General features: G+C 39.2%; 1 protein-coding gene across 1 annotated transcript in view; it reads left to right on the forward strand.

Moving 5' to 3' along the window:
* LOC122792338 (follicle-stimulating hormone receptor-like) overlaps window positions 1-21,518 on the forward strand; it is a 222,757-nt gene that overhangs the window by 22,709 nt on the left and 178,530 nt on the right. Inside the window, exons 3-4 of the mRNA XM_044060137.1 lie at window positions 17,377-17,445; window positions 17,534-17,608. Of these exons, the coding sequence (XP_043916072.1) occupies window positions 17,377-17,445; window positions 17,534-17,608 (144 nt within the window). The remainder of the gene's footprint in view (window positions 1-17,376; window positions 17,446-17,533; window positions 17,609-21,518) is intronic.

A 21,518-nucleotide genomic window follows, 5' to 3' on the forward strand; every position in this document is an offset into this window, starting at 1 on the left:
TGGCTCAGGTTCTAGTCAGGGGATAGTGTGGGAACCACAGAATCAGGTGACCAGATGTGATGTCATTCTGTAGCCACCAATGAAATTCTATTTAGATACTAGTGAGAGATGTGACAGATGACACTCAGCACTGTGTTGTGGAAATAACAAGACCACTCACCAACTTCCTCTTGCCTTGCTTTAGTAAGAAAGGAAGAGCAGCTCTTCAGTCAGCTCAGAAAATATAGTGAGATTAGGTTAAAGTATTGTTTTTCTGCATCTGTCTGAGTCCTTTCATCTGTGTTATTTTTTATATTTCCTGTGAATTGAAACTATGGTGTTTATTGTAAATAGATACTCAGTATTCTCATGTATTTTTGTTTTATTATTTATTATTAAATGTATCTAAACCTTTCATTGCATGTGAAAATCAAATCTCAAAGAGTGTGTGTCAGCTACTTGGAACATGGACATAGAGCACTAATTTCTGCAGAGAGAAAGGTGGAGTCCAATTTGGGGCCTGGACAGTAAGTCCAGCCTCAGGACTGGAGTGTGCTCCTAAAGGAAATTGTGCTTGGTGCATAGTGCTACATCTGAAAATACTATGTATATATCTTTTTTTGTTCTAATTGAATGTTCCCCACCGGTGTCAATCGTGAGGATTGAGGATCCTTGCTTACTGGCCCAGAGGAGGGATGTCACAGGGTGGACGCATAAAATGTATCCTGTGACACTAAGCAAACAACTGAACTGCTATCTGCACAGTGGTCAAATCAGTAAGTATATGCATTAATAATATAGCTGCATTATTTGGAATAGGCAGTAGTATAAGAAACCAAATATGTTAGAGCAAGTCAATAGTTTGCCACTATAATATCCTAAAGGTATGAGGTGTGCAGTGCAGTAGTTAAACATAAGACTGATATGAATGCGAAGCACAAGAGAATGCACATCGTCACTGACTGAATTGTACAATCATTTACAGTAGTTCAGTGAAACTAGTTACTTAGAGACATTGGGAACAAAACACTAGTACTGACTTGTAAATTTAGCCCTTTTAATAGGGGCTACTTTTTTCTAAGATTTGAAAAATTATAATAAAAATAGGGTCTATATTATATAGTCGAAGTTTCAAAGCTTCAAACCTCACATGAGCAAACTTATATGAGCGATGTTCAAAACATCAAACAAAAACATAAAAAAAAAAATTTACCTTACCACTCTGAGCAGGGGGGCAAGCCCCCCTGTACCCCCACACCCCCCTACTTAAATATACCAACTCTGAAAATGCACTTCAGTGCAGAAAGGGAAATTTTCCCATTCTGCGTGTGAAAAGCCGTTGACTTTCACCTTCAACCTTTCCGACTTTCGATCATATGATGTTGACCATCTATGATTCGAACATCGGAATGGTCGCTCATCTAATATAAACCCAATAATATCCTTTCAATACAGAGAACACTGTTTTGTGACTTCCACAGCACTAGATTTGGTATTTTTCAAAGATCATAATTTCTCTCATGGTGGTCATTACAGGGAAATAGTGGATCACCTGAAGTGGGAAGACTGTCCAGTTGCAGCATCAGGCCTCACCATACTCCTAGGCTGTACTTTATGACATCATAATGCCTATGACTTCTGGGGCTGTCTATCATGTCCTTATAATGCCTACTAGTTAGGCATCTTTGATTACTTAATAAACTCTGAATGGATGTTATCAACTGAAACATCACACTATACGTGAACAATGCTATTGTGTTTGTGGGTAACTGTTGGCTGCCCAGCATCCAATCATCTTTTCAGACTTCTTTTCTTGGAATTTAGGATATCTAAAATAATCATGGACTTAATATGAATTTATTAGCAAAACCATAAGTATCTACCAATGTCTTTCATTTTATTGCTATCACAACGGTTTTTATGATCAGTCAGGCAAAAATTTTGAATATCTATTGGTCTGAATGGAAACCCCACCCCTTACTTTTTCCTACAAATGGACTAGGTAATTAAGACATATGTAACTCATATAAAACCTGTCACAAGACTAGTCAGACTCAAAACTAATACATGTGTTGTCAAGAATATAGCTTATTCTAGGAGTTGACTATGCTATGCCGTTTCATAATTTTGGCCATATTTCAAAGGGTCTATATCAGCTTATCGAAAGCTGATAACAGCAAATGCTAGTTGATTGACCACTAAAGGTTGAACAACGTAAATAGTGAAGACACGGAACAGCGATTTTTTCCCCAGGGAAAAAAAATCGCTGGGCCGTTGTCAGGAGTTTGCCATTTCCTCCACAATGGTATGATCTCAGAGTTGGTATATTTAAATAGGAGGTTATGGGGGGGGGCGAAGCTGATATAGACCCATTTCAAATACCAAGTGGCTACAGGTCATGATTTATAAAGCCTCTAGCTTTGCTACTTTGTCCTGTAGAATGGGACATCACTGCATTACTATAAAACTAAATTATCCCACAATCACACACAGAGCACATTCAGTTTTATTGTCAATTAGTGGAGTATGGGTTCTGGGGTGGGGGATGAGAAAGGGATACTGAATGCTTCAAGGAATAAGGGCTTATGAGGCTGGCTCTGTGTATTCAACTTTCTTATCAATTTTATCACAAAAACCTCTCCCATCTGTCAATCTATCCATCAACAACTCCTTTTCCCATTTTTCCACCTGGGGTTGGGGTGTCACATGAATAGTGTCAATGTTCACCCCCCCCCAAATGCCTGTTAACATATCCTAACCAGAAAACATGTAACAAAAATATTTTCCATGCTTTATTTTTAAATCAGAATAAAGGCAGAGCATGTCTGTTTTTCTGCAAACTAAATCACTAGACATAAATTCCAATGCTTTTCTTTAATTTGTTTTGACTCATCCACTGTTAATCTCTAACCCTGTGGGATATATATTTCATCATTATGTTGTTTTGCCTTTCTTAGCATTAGTTCCTTTTCTGGAAATTTAAGATACTATTAAGTATAAAAACACTCCAAATGTCAAGTTTAAAAACACTCCAAATGTCATTTCTTTATAATGATTTTCCTTCCTTTCCATCTATGAAAATCATTCACACTTCTTTCTACTTAACATGACACAATCTGTTCATCACATATTTTTTCTTTTATTCTTCTCTTTAATCCCTTTTTCTTATTGGAAGACCTTAAGACTTGTTGATGTTGCAACGTTGTACTTTTCATCTTAAAGCACATTTTATTATACCATACTTCACGTCTGTATTAAACACTTGCCTGGATGCTAAAGTATGTCATACAACAGTAAAACAGTGGTTCTTTGTTCCCTAGACCATCTCCTGTAATACATTCCAAAGGATTATTATTTAGCTCATGAGTGCCTATTGCCTATTGTCTAAGCCCATTCACCTGAGTCCAGAAGACAGAGCAGTTAGCTCATCACAACAACTATCATTTAACCAAAGGTTGCCAAAATCAGTTATGTCAGTTAAGGAGAGCAGTAAGTAAGTAGCATAGTCCTCTGCAGTGAAAGTGCAAAGAATTCATGGTGCAGAAAAATATATTAGTGAGTTGTCTATGTAGTATTTGAGGCTTAAAAGTATTGGCTTTGATGCTTCAGGAAATGATGGCTTAACCTGGAAATTCTTCAAAACCTATCTTCTGCCTGACTCACAGTTTCACTTGTATTTTATTTTTAGTATTTGCATTGTTACTTATTTTAAATTATGTAAATATCTCAAGCATACAACCTTCTGTTTCATACAAATTACAAAAGAATAAAAAGAAAACAAATTCCTGCACTTTTCATTCATTTAAAACATTATCCAGCCTTTCATGAATTAAAAAATACATACAGGCATTTTTAATGACTCTGTTCTTCAAAAGTAGCATATGATTCTTTCGGCACATTGCATTTTTTCCCCTAATCTGTCTGAACACATCACTAAAGCATGCAAAATGTTATTTAAAGAGCATATTCCCTGAGTGCAGAATATAATCTTAGCTTCAGGTAGCTCTTACGGTTCTTCAGCATCCCTCTCCTCCAGCAATGCTCATCCTTCAGTTGCTAGGGTTGATGGTGTCAACTATCATGTTAGTTCCCCTAGTGAGATTTTAAATGAGAGTTCCTCAGTGGATGCTATTGATTCAAGGGTCACAAACATCTCATCCTATACATGCTCAAATTCCCCTAACACCTATTTGCAGGGCTTAAATGAAGTGTTGTTTGATCTCCCCAGCAGAAGTCTCCCCATCAATCACACTGTCTACAGTAATCATGGATGCTTCCCTACTGGGGTGGGGAGGCATTTCAAATGGAAGATAATCCAATGTTTTTGGTCAACCCTGGAGGCCAGTATTCACATATCTTGGAGATGAGGGTAGTCCTGCTAGTGTTGCAGGATTTTATGGATTCTCTTCCCAAGGGTGCAATTTCTATCCAGACAGACAACATGGCAGTAGTCTGGCATATCAACAAGCAAGGGTGAACCTGCTTTTATCCACTTTGGCTGGAAGCCATGAGTGTGTGAAAATGGGTGATGTCTTCCAGTCTCTTTCTTATAATAGTACACATCCCAGGGACTTCCGATGTTCTAAAAGATAAGTTGAGCACTTCAATTCTTCTGCCTCATGAGTGGTCCCTCACTCAAATGGGGTCAACCTTTTTGCAATCTTTTTTGCTTTGTACCTAGACAACAAGTGCACTTACTTCACCCTGATTCCTCCACAGAGTCAGTCACTGAGGGATACTCTAATCCACAATTTGCCCCCATGTGTCCTGTACATGCCCACCATACGTTTGATAAAGAAATTCATTCAGAAGGCCAGAAGGTGCAAGACCAGACTGATCCTCATTGCTCCATTCTGCCCAAGCAGGTTTGATTACCCATCTTTTGTCCTCATCTACTACATCCACCCTGGATATTGGATCACCATCCAGACTTCCTGAGTCACCCATTGAAGCAACTGCTTCTAGACCTAAAGACCTTAAAATTAACTTCATGGTTTCTCCAGTTCTAATGATGGCTAGAGATGACAGCCTGTTTTGGTGGATCAGATTCTGTCAGCTTCACAAAAGCAGAATATTAGAAAAGTATATCATAGCAAATGGAAAAGGTTGTCTATATGGCCTCCTTCCAAGGGAATAGATTCTGTCACAGCACTACTTCCTTCCATCCCGGACTTCTTAACATGATCTTTTCCATGAGGCTTCCTGTTTTTCAACAAGCACGGTGCAAATGGTAGCCATTTCCAGCTTTCACATTAGATATAACCAAATCCCCACAGCTTCACTTAAGGTGTCTAAGGCTTTTCTCAAGGGAACATTCATTCCTATTGAGTCCCCCTATTAGGGACCCAGGCCCACCATGGGACATTACCTTTATGCTACAGGTCTTAACTCAAGTTCCCTTTGAACCAGCAGCCACAATGGACTTAAAATTTCTCTCTTGGAAAACTATTTTTATGGTGGCTGTTACTTCTGCTAGAAGGATTCCTGAATTGCAAGCACTGTCTGGGAAACTTCTGTATGATTTCCATAAAGACAGAGTTTCCATGGGAATCAACCAAAGATGGTATCCAAAGTGAACCATAATCAGACAATCAATCTGTCAGTATTTTTCCTAAAATTTTCTACCAAAGAAGAGTGTACATTACATTTATTAGATGTTCATAGACAGCTCATATTTTATCTACAGGGGACTAAGGACATGAGGAAATATCATTAGTTGTTCCATGCTTTCTCAAAAGCTAAACAGGGCTGAAGTATATCAAAGGTTAATCTGTCTAGGTGGGTTAGTAAGTTAGTTCTGTCTTTGCATAAGAAACCAAATGCTTATTCTACAAATGCTATAGCTACATCTACTGCCTTTATAAGTAGATCTCCAATTAATGACATTTGTGCTGCAGCAACTTGGTCATCTCTTCACACTTTGGGTCTCACTGCAAGCTGGATGTACAGTCCAGGTCACGTGCATCCTTTGGCTCCACCATTCTCAAGAATATTCTTCCCTGATGCCTCCCAGGGATTTTGATAGCTTGAGAATTTGTCCCAAAGGTTAAATCAGATGAAAAGAGACAACATCAGGTACGAAAGTTATGTAGTTAGCATGACGCCACATCCGTGTTCTCTTGTACTGACCTGGTTCAATACCTCTCTCTCTCCTTCCCTCTTCAAATATTGTCATCTACTGCTCCTGGTGATCAGATGGACCTCACCTGGGGCCTTGTCTTTGAACAGCTGTTTCCCTTTTTATGACCATTTCCTGTATCTTTATGCACTAATCTATTATGTTGATTATTGCATGTACTATAAGACTATGAACAGATAACCTCACTCTGAGGTACTTTAGTTGAAGTGGAGAGGAGGGGAATTAGGGAAAGAGACAGAACCCTAGATCCACAGCTTCCTACAGCTACCGAGGTCAGATCCAGTAGGACACATTACCCAAATGCTGAACTAGACGAAAACAAGACAACACAGATCTAGTGTTAAGGTAAGTGCATATCCTTCATTTATATGCAAGTAGGCATAATTTCAGAACAGCAACAGATCAACTTTTAATTAGGGAATCTGATTGCACATAAGTGTTCCTTTTTATGGTTTACCTGGGAGCCCTGTTTAGTTAAATGACTTTCTCAGAGTCACACAGTAGTTACATGGAGGTATAAGGAATCTGTACCCTTGAATACAGGAACCAGCTTTTTGACAACTCAAAGCCTTAGGCCTTTATACTACTTACCACTGATAAAGACAGGTAAGAATAATTGTAAAAACAGCAATTAACAAAGCCATCATGTCATATATGCAAAGGAGCTACTGTATGTTGCTTGTCTTGTGCTAGTTTAAACAGAAACACTACAGCTTTGATTAGTAGAAGAGTAATGTGAATGAAATAGCGGGAGTATGTATGGTAAACCAGTGTCCTGTAACAAGTCTTATCAGGGAGAAGTCAGGCTCCAAGTGAAAATGGGCTTAAGTGCTATAAATTCTTCCTTGTCTCTTTATTATGTGTGCAAGATTTCACATTAAGCATTGTTACTGCTACCTCTTTATTTGTCTGCAATGGATTATGTTCCTTTCATTCTGGACCACAGGATCACTGCATATCCCTTATTTAAACAATTGCATAACTGTTACCACATTATTAACACTGTCACTCAGTTCACTTTGAATCTGTCTATGACTACCATAACTTGTTGTTGTTGTGTCTTTCGGCTTTTCCCGGTTAGAGGTCACCACAGCGGAACTCCGGTCCGCTAATTATTGGCAGATAGATTTTTACATGCAGAGTTGCCAACCCTGACGCACAACCTTCAACGAAGGTATGCCCATTCACGCATGTCTCCATGCAGAAGACATTCTAGCTGAGAATTGAAACGGACAGTGTCTTATTGTGAGGTGACAACGCTACCGCAGCACCACCGCAGCTTACTATAAGTACCACTCTTAAATTATTTTTTAGTTCTGACTCTGAGTGCAACAGGAACTTTTCTATGAGTATGTATCACTGGCATTACATCGAGGAATATTGAATGTTATGTAGTCCTATCTCACCATAATTCTTGATGGATGGATTCGGAGCCAATATTCGGCTCTGACTTGGCTGATACTAAAGTTTGAGAGCTTTTACTGGCTCGTGGCTAACCCCTATCCCATGGTGCCTCATGGCAATTCCCCAGATCTCGTTTGCCGCAAAAGCTTTGAGGTTGTGTCTTCCTGGCTCGTTGGGTAAGTAACAGTTTATTTACTAAATTTACTCCTTTTTCTTGACTTTTGCTATCCTTTTTTACAGTCCTTAATACTTTATCTCTTGTGTGACTGTTATTGAGAGTTTCTGACCCCTATTCTTCCCCCTAAGATTGTACGGCCTGTTTAAGTTAGAGGGCCGTAGTGCCCGTTTAATTTAGAGGGCCTTTCCTCCCTGAGTGCGTGTCTTATAAAAAAAAAAAAAAAAAAAAAAAAAAAAAAGTTATATAACTCCTCTTTTCTTACTATCCTTTGTCAGTAGTTAGTACTTAGTTAATATTGTTATTGTTGCTTGTCTATCTAGTCTACAGTTTTAGTCAGTATGTCTAAAGAAAACGATAGAGAACATAAGGATCATCACCCTTCGGGGTTTAAAAAGTGCAATAGATGCTCACAAAAAATCTCTCTGACAGACAGTCACACCAGTTGTGTGTACTGTTTAGGTGAAGCGCATTTGCAAGAGCCCTGTACCTTTTGCCATGCGTTTCACACCAGGGTATTGAATGAGAGGAAACAAAAACTAATTGATAGGGGTCTTATGACCAGTTCCTTCCAGGAACAGCTGGAACTCGGTCAGGCAGCTCCTAAGTGTTCAAAGCAAAAATCTTCGGCCCCAGCTTTTGAGTCATTGAAAAAGAGAAAAGTGTCAGAGCCAAGGAGTTCTGGCTCCGATTCAGCTTCTTCCACATTGATACTGTCGGTCTCCTCGGTATTGAAGCAACCTTTGGTACCGAAAATTTTACCTGATAGTGATGTTGTGTCACCCACCTGGAGATCTCCTTCTGTCTCCACCAGATCCTCCAGGACACTATCAGATGAAGACATTGCACGGGTAGTGAAGAGGTTGCTTTCAGATCCAGCTCTGGCAAGGAAATTGGCCCCTCCAGACCCATAGGCTTCGGAGCTGACCCCCTTACCTGCCACTGTTCCTCCTCCGACTGCTTTTGTCTCAGAGCCTATTACTTTAGGTTCTTCAGTCTTGGACTCTTCAGTTCTGTGGATCCAACCCACTTCCTTGGAACCAATTACTCTATCCTCGGTGATTCAGTCTGGAGCCGAGGGATCTGGGAGCCGACACTTTCGAGTTGACTCCGAGGGGGACAGTCACCCTGGCTTTTCTTCAGAACCGACCCTCCCTCTTGATGCCTTGGCTCGACTCAGCTCAGCTCCCATTTCTGCTTCTGAGCTGTTCCCCCTTGCTAGGAGCCAACCATCCATCTCCTTGGAGCAGAGGTCTTCTTCCAAGCGGGGAGTAAAGGCTTTTGAAGCTATAGAGAAGGCTTTATCTTCTGCTAAAGCCATACCTTTGGAACCTGTGTCCCACCAGCAGCAGGCAGCAACCTCTTCCCCCCTGTCACCCCCACAGCATATGGAACCACAAGCAGCCCCCATTGGAGATGCCCCCTCTTCCAGGACCTCCCCAGATTATCCCACTGGAGAGTGCCCTCGGAAGAGACTGTGTAAGAGGAAGCATGTTGACTCACCTGAGTCTGTCACTTTTGGCACTGATTTAGAGGAATCAGAAAGGTACCCTAGATCCCCCTCTGAGGATGTCTTCTTTTCTGACATCCTAGAAATCCTTAGATAGAGGGGTGATTGGAAGACCTCTAACCCTACTGAGGATGAATCAGTGTATCTTGAGGCCTTTGGTTCCCGACCTTCCACCTCCTAGGTGACACTGCCTTATGACCAACTCTTGGGGGGGGTCATATCACAGAAAGACTGTACCTCCCCAGACTTAGTGGAGCCCATCCTGAGGAGGCCAAATAAGTTTATGACAGCACATGAGGATAAGACTTTCCTTAGTAAAGGAGTTCACGTTGATGTTATGGTGGTAGCAACGGCCACCAAGAAAGAGTTATCTGAAACATCTTCTAATATCCATCCTCCCTACAAGGAGATGGGAAGCATATCTTCTCTTCAGTGGCATTTACATTAAGATCACTGAATTACCTTACCCATTTTACTCGTCTTCAGAGGGATCTCCTGAAAGATTTAGAAGATACCCTCCGAGGTTCAGTAGCTCTGGGTTCCATGGATAAGCTTTTTACGCAGCTCTCCACCCTTACATCGATAGCTAACTCCTCCATGAGGCTGATATTGTATGCGGCAGATGGAGTGAGTAGGGCAGCTACAGCAGGAATATCCCTCAGGAGACATTCTTGGATGCGTCTTTGTAATTTCACAGCATCCTTCAAGTCTTCCTTCACTAACGTCCCCTTTGATGGTTCATTTCTTTTTGGACCCCAGGTGAAAGAGACTTTGACCCAGGTGTGAGCAGGAAGGGAAAACCTTATCTGTCGTCAAAGTCTATCTCTCCCTCCCATCTAGACCCTATCCCAAAGGTAACACAGGAGGGAAAATGTGGTTCCATAAATCCCAAAAAGGTTTCCCTCAGGCACAAGGTCAACCCTCCCCTAGAGGCAGAGGGGGAGGATATAATGGAAGACACTGCCCTCACAGCAGAGGAGGTCTGCAACATCAGGGAGACAGAGAAACCTTCTCTGATTATCCCTTCCATCACCCCTGAGGGGTTGCCCAACTGCCCATCTCTGGAGGCAGTCGGGGTTCATCTATCGCTGTACCCAAGCGCCTGGCTAACCATTTCACAAGATCATTGGGTACACACCATAATATCCAGAGGTTATCTGATCCCCTTTCTTTCCAAACCCTGAACAAACCGGTCTTTACCAGTCATACCATCCATTCAACTAGACCGTGCAACATCAGAGGTCATCTTGTTGCTGCAAAAAAGAGTCATCTAAGAAGTCCCTGCAGAGCAAATAGGATTTGGAACCTACTCTCGATTCTTTTTAGTTCTGAGAAAGACATGGGACTGGAGATCAATTCTAGATCTCAGCAGGCTCAACAAGTCCGTAAAGAAATTGAAGTTCCAAATGATCACTCTGCAGTCGATATTTCCCTTTATCAGGAAAGACAATTGGATGTGCTCAATAGATCTCCATGACGTGTACTACCACATCAAAATGGACAGGCGCTCCAGGAGACACTTACACTTCCGGCAGGGAGCCAGTCATTTCCAGTTCAGAACACTGCCCTTTGCTCTCACTACAGACTCCAGAGTGTTCACCGAATGCATGGCAGTGGTTACAGCTCACCTGAGATGTCAAGGATTCTAGGTGTTTCCATACCTAGATGACTGGCTCCTCACTGCTACCACCAAGCGTCAACTCATCAGAACCAGGGACGAGACTCTATCCTTGTGCACCAGTGTACGCATCACAGTCAACCTAAAAAGTCAGCCTTATCTCCTTGGCAGCACATTTTATTCTTAGGCTCAGAAATAGACACAACCACAATGTCAGCAAGACTAACACCAGAAAGAGTAGAGTCTCTATGCAGTCAAGTCAGGTCCTTGCTAGACAAGCAAAAAGTTCAGGCCAGGGTAGTCCTTCAAGTCTTAGAGACTATGGCTTCCTCCATCCTATTAGTTCCTCTAGCCCGTCTACGTATGAGGATACTTCAGTGGCTATTTGTGCAATGGTTGATGCAAGACCTTCCATTGTCTCATGAGATGTTTATAACAAACACTTGCAAGAAGGATCTGACATGGTGGTTGCACACAGAACAACTCCTCCTAGGTTGCTCACTTGTTCCTCTCCAAGAGAAAGCAGTTTTGACCATGGACACTTCCCAGATAGGGTGGGGGGCATTATCTGGGAATGACAGTCCAATGTACTTGACAGAACCTCGAGAACCACTTGCACATCAATGTTCTGGAGATGAGACCGGTGCTGTATGGGTTGCAAGCACTTCACAGCTCCCCTTCCACCGGGCCAATTGCAATCCAGTCAGACAGCATGTCTGTCATGTGGTACATAAACAAGCAAGGGGGAACCAAATCTTACCTGCTTTGCCAAGAGGCCTTAAGAGTTTTGAAATGAGTGATGGACACTCAACCCTTCCTGGTAGCAACGCACATTCCGGGGAAATCCAACGTTATAGCAGACAAACTCAACCGAGTAATTCTGATGCCTCATGAGTGGTCCCTGAATCCAGAAGTTGCAAAAGAGATCTTTCACAGATGGGGCCAGCCTTGCTGCGACCTATTCGCCACTCAATTGAACACCAAATGCAGCAGTTACTTTGCCCTCATTTCCCATCCAGGGATGTCACCCAGGGATGCTCTAGTCCATGACTGGCCCCCAGGACTTCTTTATGCTTTTCCACCTTTTCCTCTCATCCCAAAGGTAATACAGAAAGCAAAACAGTTGAGGAGTACCCTGATCCTCATTGCTCCTTACTGGCCTCGACAAGTATGGTTTCCCTTCTTGTGGCCGTACCTTTTGGAGGAACCATGGATTCTGGAGCCATCTCCAGACCTCCTAATTCAGTTCCATCCCACCATCTACACCCTCAAATTGACAGCATGGCTGCTCCAGTTCCACAAATAGCCAGGTGTATTCCCCTATCTCCTTCTGTCAAAGACATTCTGATCTCATCCCATAAAACTTCCACTCAGAAACTATACTCCAGCAAATGGAAAAGGTTTTCTATTTGGGCTACAAACCAAGGCTTAGATCCATATATGGCTCCAATAGAATCTATTCTATCCTTTCTAGCATCAATTTTTCATGAAGGAGCTGCAGCCGCTACAGTCAAAGTTCAGTTAGTTGCCATTTCCAATTTCCATTTTGGCTTCATGGGAAATTCAGTCATGTCACACACCTTGTGTAAAACCTTCTTGAAAGGAATTCTTCTTCTCAGGCCTCCAATCAAACAGCCATTAAAACCCTGGGACTTAAACTTAGTCCTTTCATCTTTAATGTCTGCACCCTTTGAGCCCTCCTCTTCATCAGACCTGAAATTGTTGTCGTGGAAAACACTATTCTTAGTAGCCATAACATCTGCTAGGAGAGTCTCAGAACTGCAAGTTCTTAATATCAGACCTCCTTACACTATTTTTCACAAGGATAGAGTCTCACTCAGGACAAATCCTTCCTTTCTTCTCAAGGTATGCTCAGAGCACAGTCTGAAGACTATTATTGAGCTACCAGTGTTTTTTCCGAACCAGTCTAATAAATCTGAGTATAGACTACACCAGTTAGACAATCACAGAATTCTCAGATTTTATTTATACAGGACTAAAGAATTCAGAAAATCAGATCAATTATTTGTTTCCTTTTCTGACAAGAATAAGGGCTTGCCTGTTTCCAAGGTTACTCTTTCAAAATGACTTTCGGATTGCATTTCCTTTGCTTATCAAACTGCTGGCAAACAATTACCCATCAAAGTCAAAGCCCATTCTACTAGAGCCGTATCTACTTCATGTGCTTTTAGATCTAGGCTCCCAATTGATCCTATTTGCACAGCAGCTACTTGGGCAAGACCACATACTTTTGTCACTCAATACAAATTGAATTTGGCCTCCCGGGACAGATCATCCTTTGGGTGCACTATGCTGAAGAGTCTCTTTGTTTGAGCTACCTGGGATAAAGGTGTTAGGGACGCTGTCCCATCCAGCAAGAATTATAGTGAGATAAGACTACATAACATAAAGAAGTTATATACTTACCATAACATTCCATGTTTGTAGTCCATCTCGCCCTCATTCTTGTGTCCCTCCTTCCAACCCCATTCCTGTTTCTGGAGGATCTGGGGGACTATACTGGTGCCGTCTGACCTGGTTTTTAGTTGTTGTCCACCTGGCATGGATTATATTACAAAGTTTTTTGTCTGTATGTTTACAGCTCTGATATTTCATACCTGTTAAGTACTTATTGCTTTCTTGCAAACAAGATCTGGGGAATTGCCATGAGGCACCATGGGATAGGGTTAGCCTCAAGCCAGTAAAGACTCTTGAGCTTTAGTATTGGCTGAGTCGGAGCTGAATATCGGCTCTGAACCCATCCAGTAAGAATGTATGTAAGTGAGATGGACTACAAACATGAAACATTACGGTAAGTACATAACTTCTTTTTTTCATCAATTCATAGATTTTATACATACTCCATGCCATGACCATTCATGCCTGCCAGTGCTTCCCTCAGGCAGCACCTCCTTTCTCCAGGTGAGTCATATCAGTTACTCCCAGAGTAAATTTATGGATACTCATCCAGTCATCTCAGTTATATTTAATAAATATAGCGAATCAGACTGCTTAACATGCAGGGGAAGGTTATTTCATGTTTTATGGATCTGTTGATGAAGATTTAGGTCTCTGATTCAAGTATTGGTAGAGATGTTGCGTACTTGCAGAGATATAGGCGGTCCAGGACAACTGGGTCTCTAACTGCATAGTTAGTGAGACAAAGAACATCCTTCAAAAGACTATTAAATAAATGTATATAGCTTTCAGCCTTTCCTGGTAGTTCAGGGACTTCAGTTCTGCTATCTTTCTTTTTAGGAACCTTTGTATTCTTTCTGATTGATTATATTCTTGGTGAAATACATACCAAAGAGGAGGGGGGAGTTATAATTGATAATTGGTCTGATCAATGCAATGATTGCCTCTTTAGATCTTAATGATGATATTCCTTTGGCAATTAGCTGTTCTATTGACTACCACTGTCACATGACACTAAAAAGAGACTGAGTTAACAACCAAAGTGCCTAGGTCTCTGACTACATTTTCATTATGTAGTGGTGTGTTGTCTATACAGTATGATAAAAGGATGGGTCATCCTTAAATAGTGATGATACAACATTTTTTAGCATTTAGTCTGATCACATTTTAGCACAGATGGACCTTATTATGGAGAGCTCATTATGAAAGATTAGGTGTTAGAGGATTATTAAACAAAAATCCCCCAGTTTGCAGGCATCTGCGCACTTTGCTAACCAGATGTTTTGGCTCTCTGGAGATCTGTAAATTAAGTGCCAAAAAGAAGATGTACCATACTTTCATATGTGGTACCTGAAATACACACTGTGTGGGTTTTGTCTTTTAGCCAGTTTGCTGTACCTCTTACCACATATGGGTTGATTTTTAAAGCAATTAGCTTTTGTATGATGGTAGCATGTGGAATGGGTCAAGTACCTTGGTCAGATTAAGATGTGCAATGAGTACTGCATGGCCAGTGTCTAGTGTCAATGAAAACATTTTGTAGATGTTTACCAAACTCAATTGACAGTATCTACCCTTCACAAAGAGGTGAAGTCTAATAACATTCTTCATATCGTAGTTTATGGCATCAATTATAATATGTTGCATAGCTTTGCAGATGAGGTTTATAAAGCTGATAGGTCTATAATTGCCTGAATTAGTTGTAAAGCCACCTTTATGGAGGGGCAGCACATACATGCTATCATATTTACCTTGCAGACAACCAAAGAATTCAAACAACTCAGAATGCTTCTGCAACATGCCATCAGTATCTTGCTGTTGACATCCAGCACTCAATGGCCTGAGCTTCTGAACTTACAAAGAAGCCCTAAGCAGGGAAGGTCTTTAATTGCATCTGCTTGACACAGTAGCTTTTTTATTATTAATACTTGAGAGTAGTCATCATCAGTTTCTTTTACTAGCTTTTAGTAAATTTCTTTGCCTCTGGTTTGCACTAGCTGAAGTGTTGCTTAAACATTCGTGCTGCAAACCTCTGTGGCAGTGCTTTGAATTTGCAAATATGTACAAATATTATGTATTTTACTTTTTATATATTTTTATATGTTTGTAGTATGTCTGTTTTTAATATTATATTGTATTGTACTGTTAATTATTCTGTGTTGCAGCTTTAAAAGGTGGAGTGTGGCAAATGTGAATGATGTCATTAACTGGATATGTTAATTAAATGTGTTTCTGAGAATGTGCAATGTTCTGATGAAGTCCAGGAAAATGGACGAAAGTCCTTAATATTGCATTTACTAAATATTTCATATTTTAAGTCTGTATGTGGAGCTTTTTTTTTTTTTTTGGTTATAGTGCTAGCTGGGCAAGAAAACAAATGCAACAGTTAACAGATTCCACTATGAAAAAAAAAGGTTCATTAAAGGGATATCATATGAATCAGCACTTACTCTGGTAATTTTTATAACTTGTGGCACTTCAGAATGGCACAAAGGGACAATACAGTTTTACTGAAGATACAACAGTAAAAGTATTCATCACCATGAGGGTTAGTAGGGAAGAAAAAAGACTTAATAAAATTGAAGAAAACAGTGAGAAATATAGCAGAATCATCTTGAAGTAAAATTTAAAAAATGCATAAGAATGAAACTAGGAAACAGAACCCCAAATGAGGAGTATGTAGTTACAATGGGAATATTAATGACAATAAAAGCTTAGTATGACTGTGGTTGATTTTATTTATTTTATTTATTGTATTTGTTTAATTTTGTTTACTGGGGTAATGCTCTGGATTGATCCCAAATGGACATATTTCAGACCAAAACCAATAGTAAATTATTATGATATTAATACATAATTCTGAAAGTTAATGTAAAGTTAAATAAGACTTGTGCAGTTTCAATTCTGCTGGAGAAAGTGAACAGCTTTTAAACATACATCTGCAGTAGAGTATAAGTATATTTATTTATGTGTTTCCATTTTATATGCTTTGTATATAAACAAATACTTAAGATAAAATTAAGTAAAAAATCAGATAGAGGAACATGGAATATATTTATAACAAAGATCATATCAGATGATGAAAAGGTTAAGCAAACACTATTAGAAAGCAACAGGGAAGAATCATATGCAATAAAAATAACAAGCAAAAAAATCAAGTTACCACACAAAATAAGAAGCTATGAATCTTTTACAATACTTTTTGGCTCCCCTATTAGAAATACATGCAGACTGTAAAACTTTATTTACGCAAGAAAATAGAAATGATTTTGGCAGTTCAGCAGATGTTGGTAACAATCATATAAGATCTGCATCAAAGTCCATATAATGAGGTAGAAAGCACATTATGTATTTATGCCCTTGAGGAAAAATGTCAGGGTTGTGAGACATGAAAAAATTTTAGTATTGTAAGTTTTTTGGTAGGAAATGTTTGAAGAGGTATACTTTAAAAAAATAGATTATGATCTCAAACTTAAAATAAATCAAGGCTAACTTAGATAAACATGTGAAGAGGTATTATTTTCAGAGATGGATGAAATAGATATAAAATATATTTTCTTAGGAGTTTGGGAGATGAAACAGTAAAACAATCCAAGTATCTGTAAAATCAGTGTAATTTAAAAAAAAAATCACAGGACGTGTATAAAACACATATAGCCAGTAGTTTAGGAATTAACTGCCATCCTCAAAAAACAGTAGCTGACTTTCCCAGATCTGATGCCTCCATCAACCCCAGAAATAAAATAGTTAACCATCAACCACAATAGATATGCCATTTTTTTAAACTTTGGCATGTATCATTGCACAAAATTAATTATTTTTTTAAAAAGGTTTACCTTTTGCACTGTGGTAGACAGTGTAAGGCTAGCTACACCCATTGTGTAAAAGTAAATTAATAGATGAGTAGGATATAAGGCTTAACCAGAGTATTGAGGGATGGTCTGTTTACTAGCTATGTCAATGGTTCTTTTCTATTATTAATGTTAGCTGCAATAAAAGTATACATTTAGACATGATAGAAATCACTAACTGAATTATTAACTCAAGAAATGGCTAAATCTACTGTACCTATGTGCATCATGTTTATTAATGTGACGGCTTCCATACAAATAATTATTGTATTACGTTTGCAGAAGGTTGTGTAAAAATGGTCTTGAAGAAATACAAAGCCATGCCTTCAATGGAACAAACTTGAGTGAACTGTAAGTCTTTATTTTAAATTTTTTTTTCTGTTATGCACAGAAGATTTTCTACCCACAGGTTTTACAGATATTTCTAAATATTTAACAGAGACCTCAAAGATAATAAGAATCTGAAACATATACATAATGAGGCATTTATGGGAGCAACTGGACCACAGACTTTGTAAGTAAGAATCAGTCTATGTGTTTATTATTTTAAATATACTATTTTTTATAAAATGTTATTGAATCATGAAAAATAAACAGAATTAGGAATATAGTCATGCTGTAGTGTCCCTACTTATCAAAAGTATTTATTAAATAAAATGTAATCTGCTATTCCTACAGAGAATCCATTATTGTTTTAGTAACAGTTATTAATGTGAGCAGCATTTTAGTTTATGACAAATCAACAAGTTCCAGTTCTCTAGGACTGTTGTCTTTAAGTGCTAATGAGTCAGTGCTGACTTATGGTAACCCCATGCATAGCTGTTGTGAACAGAGCACTGTCTTCACTCAAAAGACTTATCACTGATACACGGATATCCATTGCTGTAGTTATTGTATAAATCCATTGCATTGCCTATCTTCCTCTTTTGCATTGACCTTGCCAAATATAGTGTCTTTTTCTTAACTTTTTTCTTTACAAGATATAATCAAAGTAGGACAAGTTTAGATTATTTGTGCTTCTAGGGAATTCAAATACTTTATCTTTTCCAATAGAGGTTGAGTTTTTCTTTTTAATTTTTTGGGTGGTGGTCATAGTGTACAACATTCTTCAACACCATGAATAATTAAAAGGCATCAATTTTCATTTTCTTCATCTTTTTTAACTGTTTTGCTTTTGCACCCATTTAAAGTTATTGAATATACCATAGTTTGAAGAAGTTGAATCTTCACATGCAAAAGTGCATATCTACCCTTGAAGATCTTGTCTCAGTCTTTCATGATTATTATGTCAAGAATGATTCATTCTTTATTAGATTTTTTGGCTACTTGGCATTTCATTGTTATTCATCTAAGCAATCTGAGGTTGTTTATTATTTCTATTTGTTTTCCATCAAGAATAAATGTATTCATTTTAGTAGTTGTTAGGATCTTTATTTTCTTCACGTTAAGACAGAAATCTATTTTGAGACTGTGTTGTTTGATAAGCAGATATTCGAGATCACTTTCACTTTCAGCCAGAAGTGTGATATCATTACATTTATTTATTTGTTTACTTGTTTGTTTGCCATGTTAGGGCACTAATCTTTATGGACCATTTTCACACTGAGCCACATGGTAAAAATTGTTTAAAATTCCTCCTCCAAATTATGCACTTCAGTTTTCTTTATACAGTCTTCCTTGCCTGGTGATTTCTTCTGCATATAAACAAAATAGGTATGGAGACATGTAGCTTTGTTGTACCCCTTTGCCAATTCTAAACCCTTCTGTTTTATCTTATATTGTTAAAAACATTACTGCTTGATTAATGTGAAGATATTGTATGAGAATTTTCAAGTGTACTGGTATACTTATACATCTCAGTTAGACCCATACATTTTATAATTTGTGCAAATGCCTTGCTGTAATCAGTGAAACATGTGGTTATCCTTTTGATATTCTTTTGTCTTTTCAATGATCCATCTTTCAACTCTACTGATGCATCTTGTTCCCCAGCGCTTACTGAATCCTGCTTCCACTTCTGGTAATCACATTTCGAGTATAGATAAAATCTTCACCAGAGAACCTTAAGAAGAATCTTGATAGTGTGTGGGGTTAGAGACACTGTGTAATAATTTCCAGAATCAGTTCAGTCATCTTTCTTCAAGACCAGCATAAACAAACATCTTTTCTAGTCAGTCAACTAGATGTTGTCTCTCAAATTTCTTGTCAGAGCATTGTAAAACTGTAACAGCTACACGAGTGCTCTAATACTTTTTGACAGCAACTTTATTATAAATCTCTACATAATAAACATTAACTCAGTTAATATTACTAGACAAAAAGCACCAAGAATTTGACTCAATCTATATAAATGTTATCCTGCAAGGAATCAGAGCCACAGCTAGGTCATCTGGAGCCCTGGAGTGGAGGACCACAAATATATATATATATATAGAGAGATAAAGAAATAAGCTCTTTCTAACAGCCATATCAAGTATCAAGGTATTTGCTTCAGTGCTACAATCGGATGTTGTCAGTCTTCATTTATTCCTTGACATATGGGTTTGGTTTCAAGCATCCCAAGTGACTCAGCCATTACTACAGCCCACAAGAACTAAAAACTCTCAAGCTTAAGTCCTACCCAGAAAGCTCCTCTACAATTTATCTCAAATCTTGTTTGCTGCTTCCTGTGTCAGATGCATTGCCAAATTGCTCTTGAGCTAAGTTCAATTTTTTTGTTCTGTTTTAAAAATTTTTGCTATAGCCTTAAGTTTTTTTTTTCCTTATTAGTGTATAACTTGTTGATTTTTCTCCTTCAGCCTACCCTTTTCTTCTGTAAATCTTTTGTCTCCTCTCCTTCCTTCCCTTATATACTTTTGTGTACCTTGCGACTACCATTGCTGGTAGTATTTTTCTTTTTTCTTATTCCTTTAAAAAAAAAAGAAAGTAAAAAGTAGAAGTAGTTTTATTCTTCAAATTTCTCCCTACACTTGTTATAGTCTATTTACCATTGTTGACAGTCTTTTGTACTTTGGTACTCTTATCTACCATTGTTGGTAACGTTCCTGTCCCTTTGTCTTCTAGTTTTCTGTTGTTGTTTGTTTTATTGCTAGTATAAGATATGGCTGACAAAGTTAAAGGAGCTTCTGGTTTTAAAAAATGTCAAGAGTGTGACCGTAAGATGTCCAATTCCAATGGGCATTCTCTTTGTATTTATTGCCTGGGCCCAGTGCACTTACAAGAGGATTGTTCAGTCTGTCATGCCTTTTGTCACAGGGCCTTGGTTGAAAGGAAAAACAAATTACTGCTAAACTGGGTGATTAAATCTGCTTTTGAGTAGGCTTTACCTATTTTTTTCCTGGTAAAACTAAAACAAATGTATCTTCTACTTCATCTTCATCCTCCAAATTAAACAAACCAAAAAAGAGGAATTGATCAGTGCCAGCTTCTCCGTCAGCACCAACAACCAAGAAAATGTGGACTTTGATTCCTGGCATCTGTATAGAACCGACACTCTCTTCAAAGGTTACTTCAGTGCAGACTGTGACACCTAAATTAACTTCTCCACTGGTGCTGAAATTACCACAGCAAATATTAGACCAACCTACAGAGCCAACAGCCTCAGCACCATCTTCTGTTGTGGCACTGATATCTTTGAATCTAATGGAATGTCCGTAATTTTCTTTCAGGGATAGACCTAGGACCAGATATTCCCCATCCATAAACCCCTTTGCTGCTCAGTTGCCCAGCCCATTATTGGAAAGACCAAAATTCCCCTCTACCCAGTCAGTTCATTCCAGTAGGAGCCTAACAGAATTAAACATGTTGATATTGGTGGATCAGCTCCTTGTGGCGATGGGGCCTTGCAGGTGCCTCCTTGGTTCCAGTCCCTTTGGGTGCCAGACCCTCTCCTTCTGTGACCCCTCCTACTCTCCCTCTTCTAATCTCCTTTGAGGTCTTGGAGATTCTGGCTCTGAATTTCTCTGTGCTGACTGTTTTGTTTCTAATGAGATCTGCATCTCCTGTACCAATTTCTACCCTGAGTTCTTTGGCTCTGTCAGATCCGGAAAACTCTTGTGGCTGTGGCTACACTGTCGGCTCTGAAGGATGGGACTTAACTCTGTTTTTTCTGGAGCCATCTTTGCACCTTGGAGCTTTGGCATGCATTAACTTTAACCTGGCTTCAACTTTGGGAGCAGCTTCTTCTGAGCAGGGATTGACCATGGTTCCAAGACAGTCCTTTTCAGTCCTGGACTCCCTTCCCTCTTCGGCAGGGGCTAGTCTTCCAGGATATGTAGAGGGCCTTGTCCACTGTGGGCATTCAGTCTGTTCCTTCCCTGTTGGAGCAGTTTCCCAATACTTCCTCTCAACCACAGCTTCATCCAATCTTAATGGCTGTACAGCGAGTGCTAAAGCGACAGGAGACATCTATTCATGTATGAAAA

This window comes from Protopterus annectens, chromosome 1.part2 (assembly GCF_019279795.1).
Source record: "Protopterus annectens isolate FY-2018-M chromosome 1.part2, PAN1.0, whole genome shotgun sequence".
NCBI classification, from domain to species: domain Eukaryota; kingdom Metazoa; phylum Chordata; order Ceratodontiformes; family Protopteridae; genus Protopterus; species Protopterus annectens.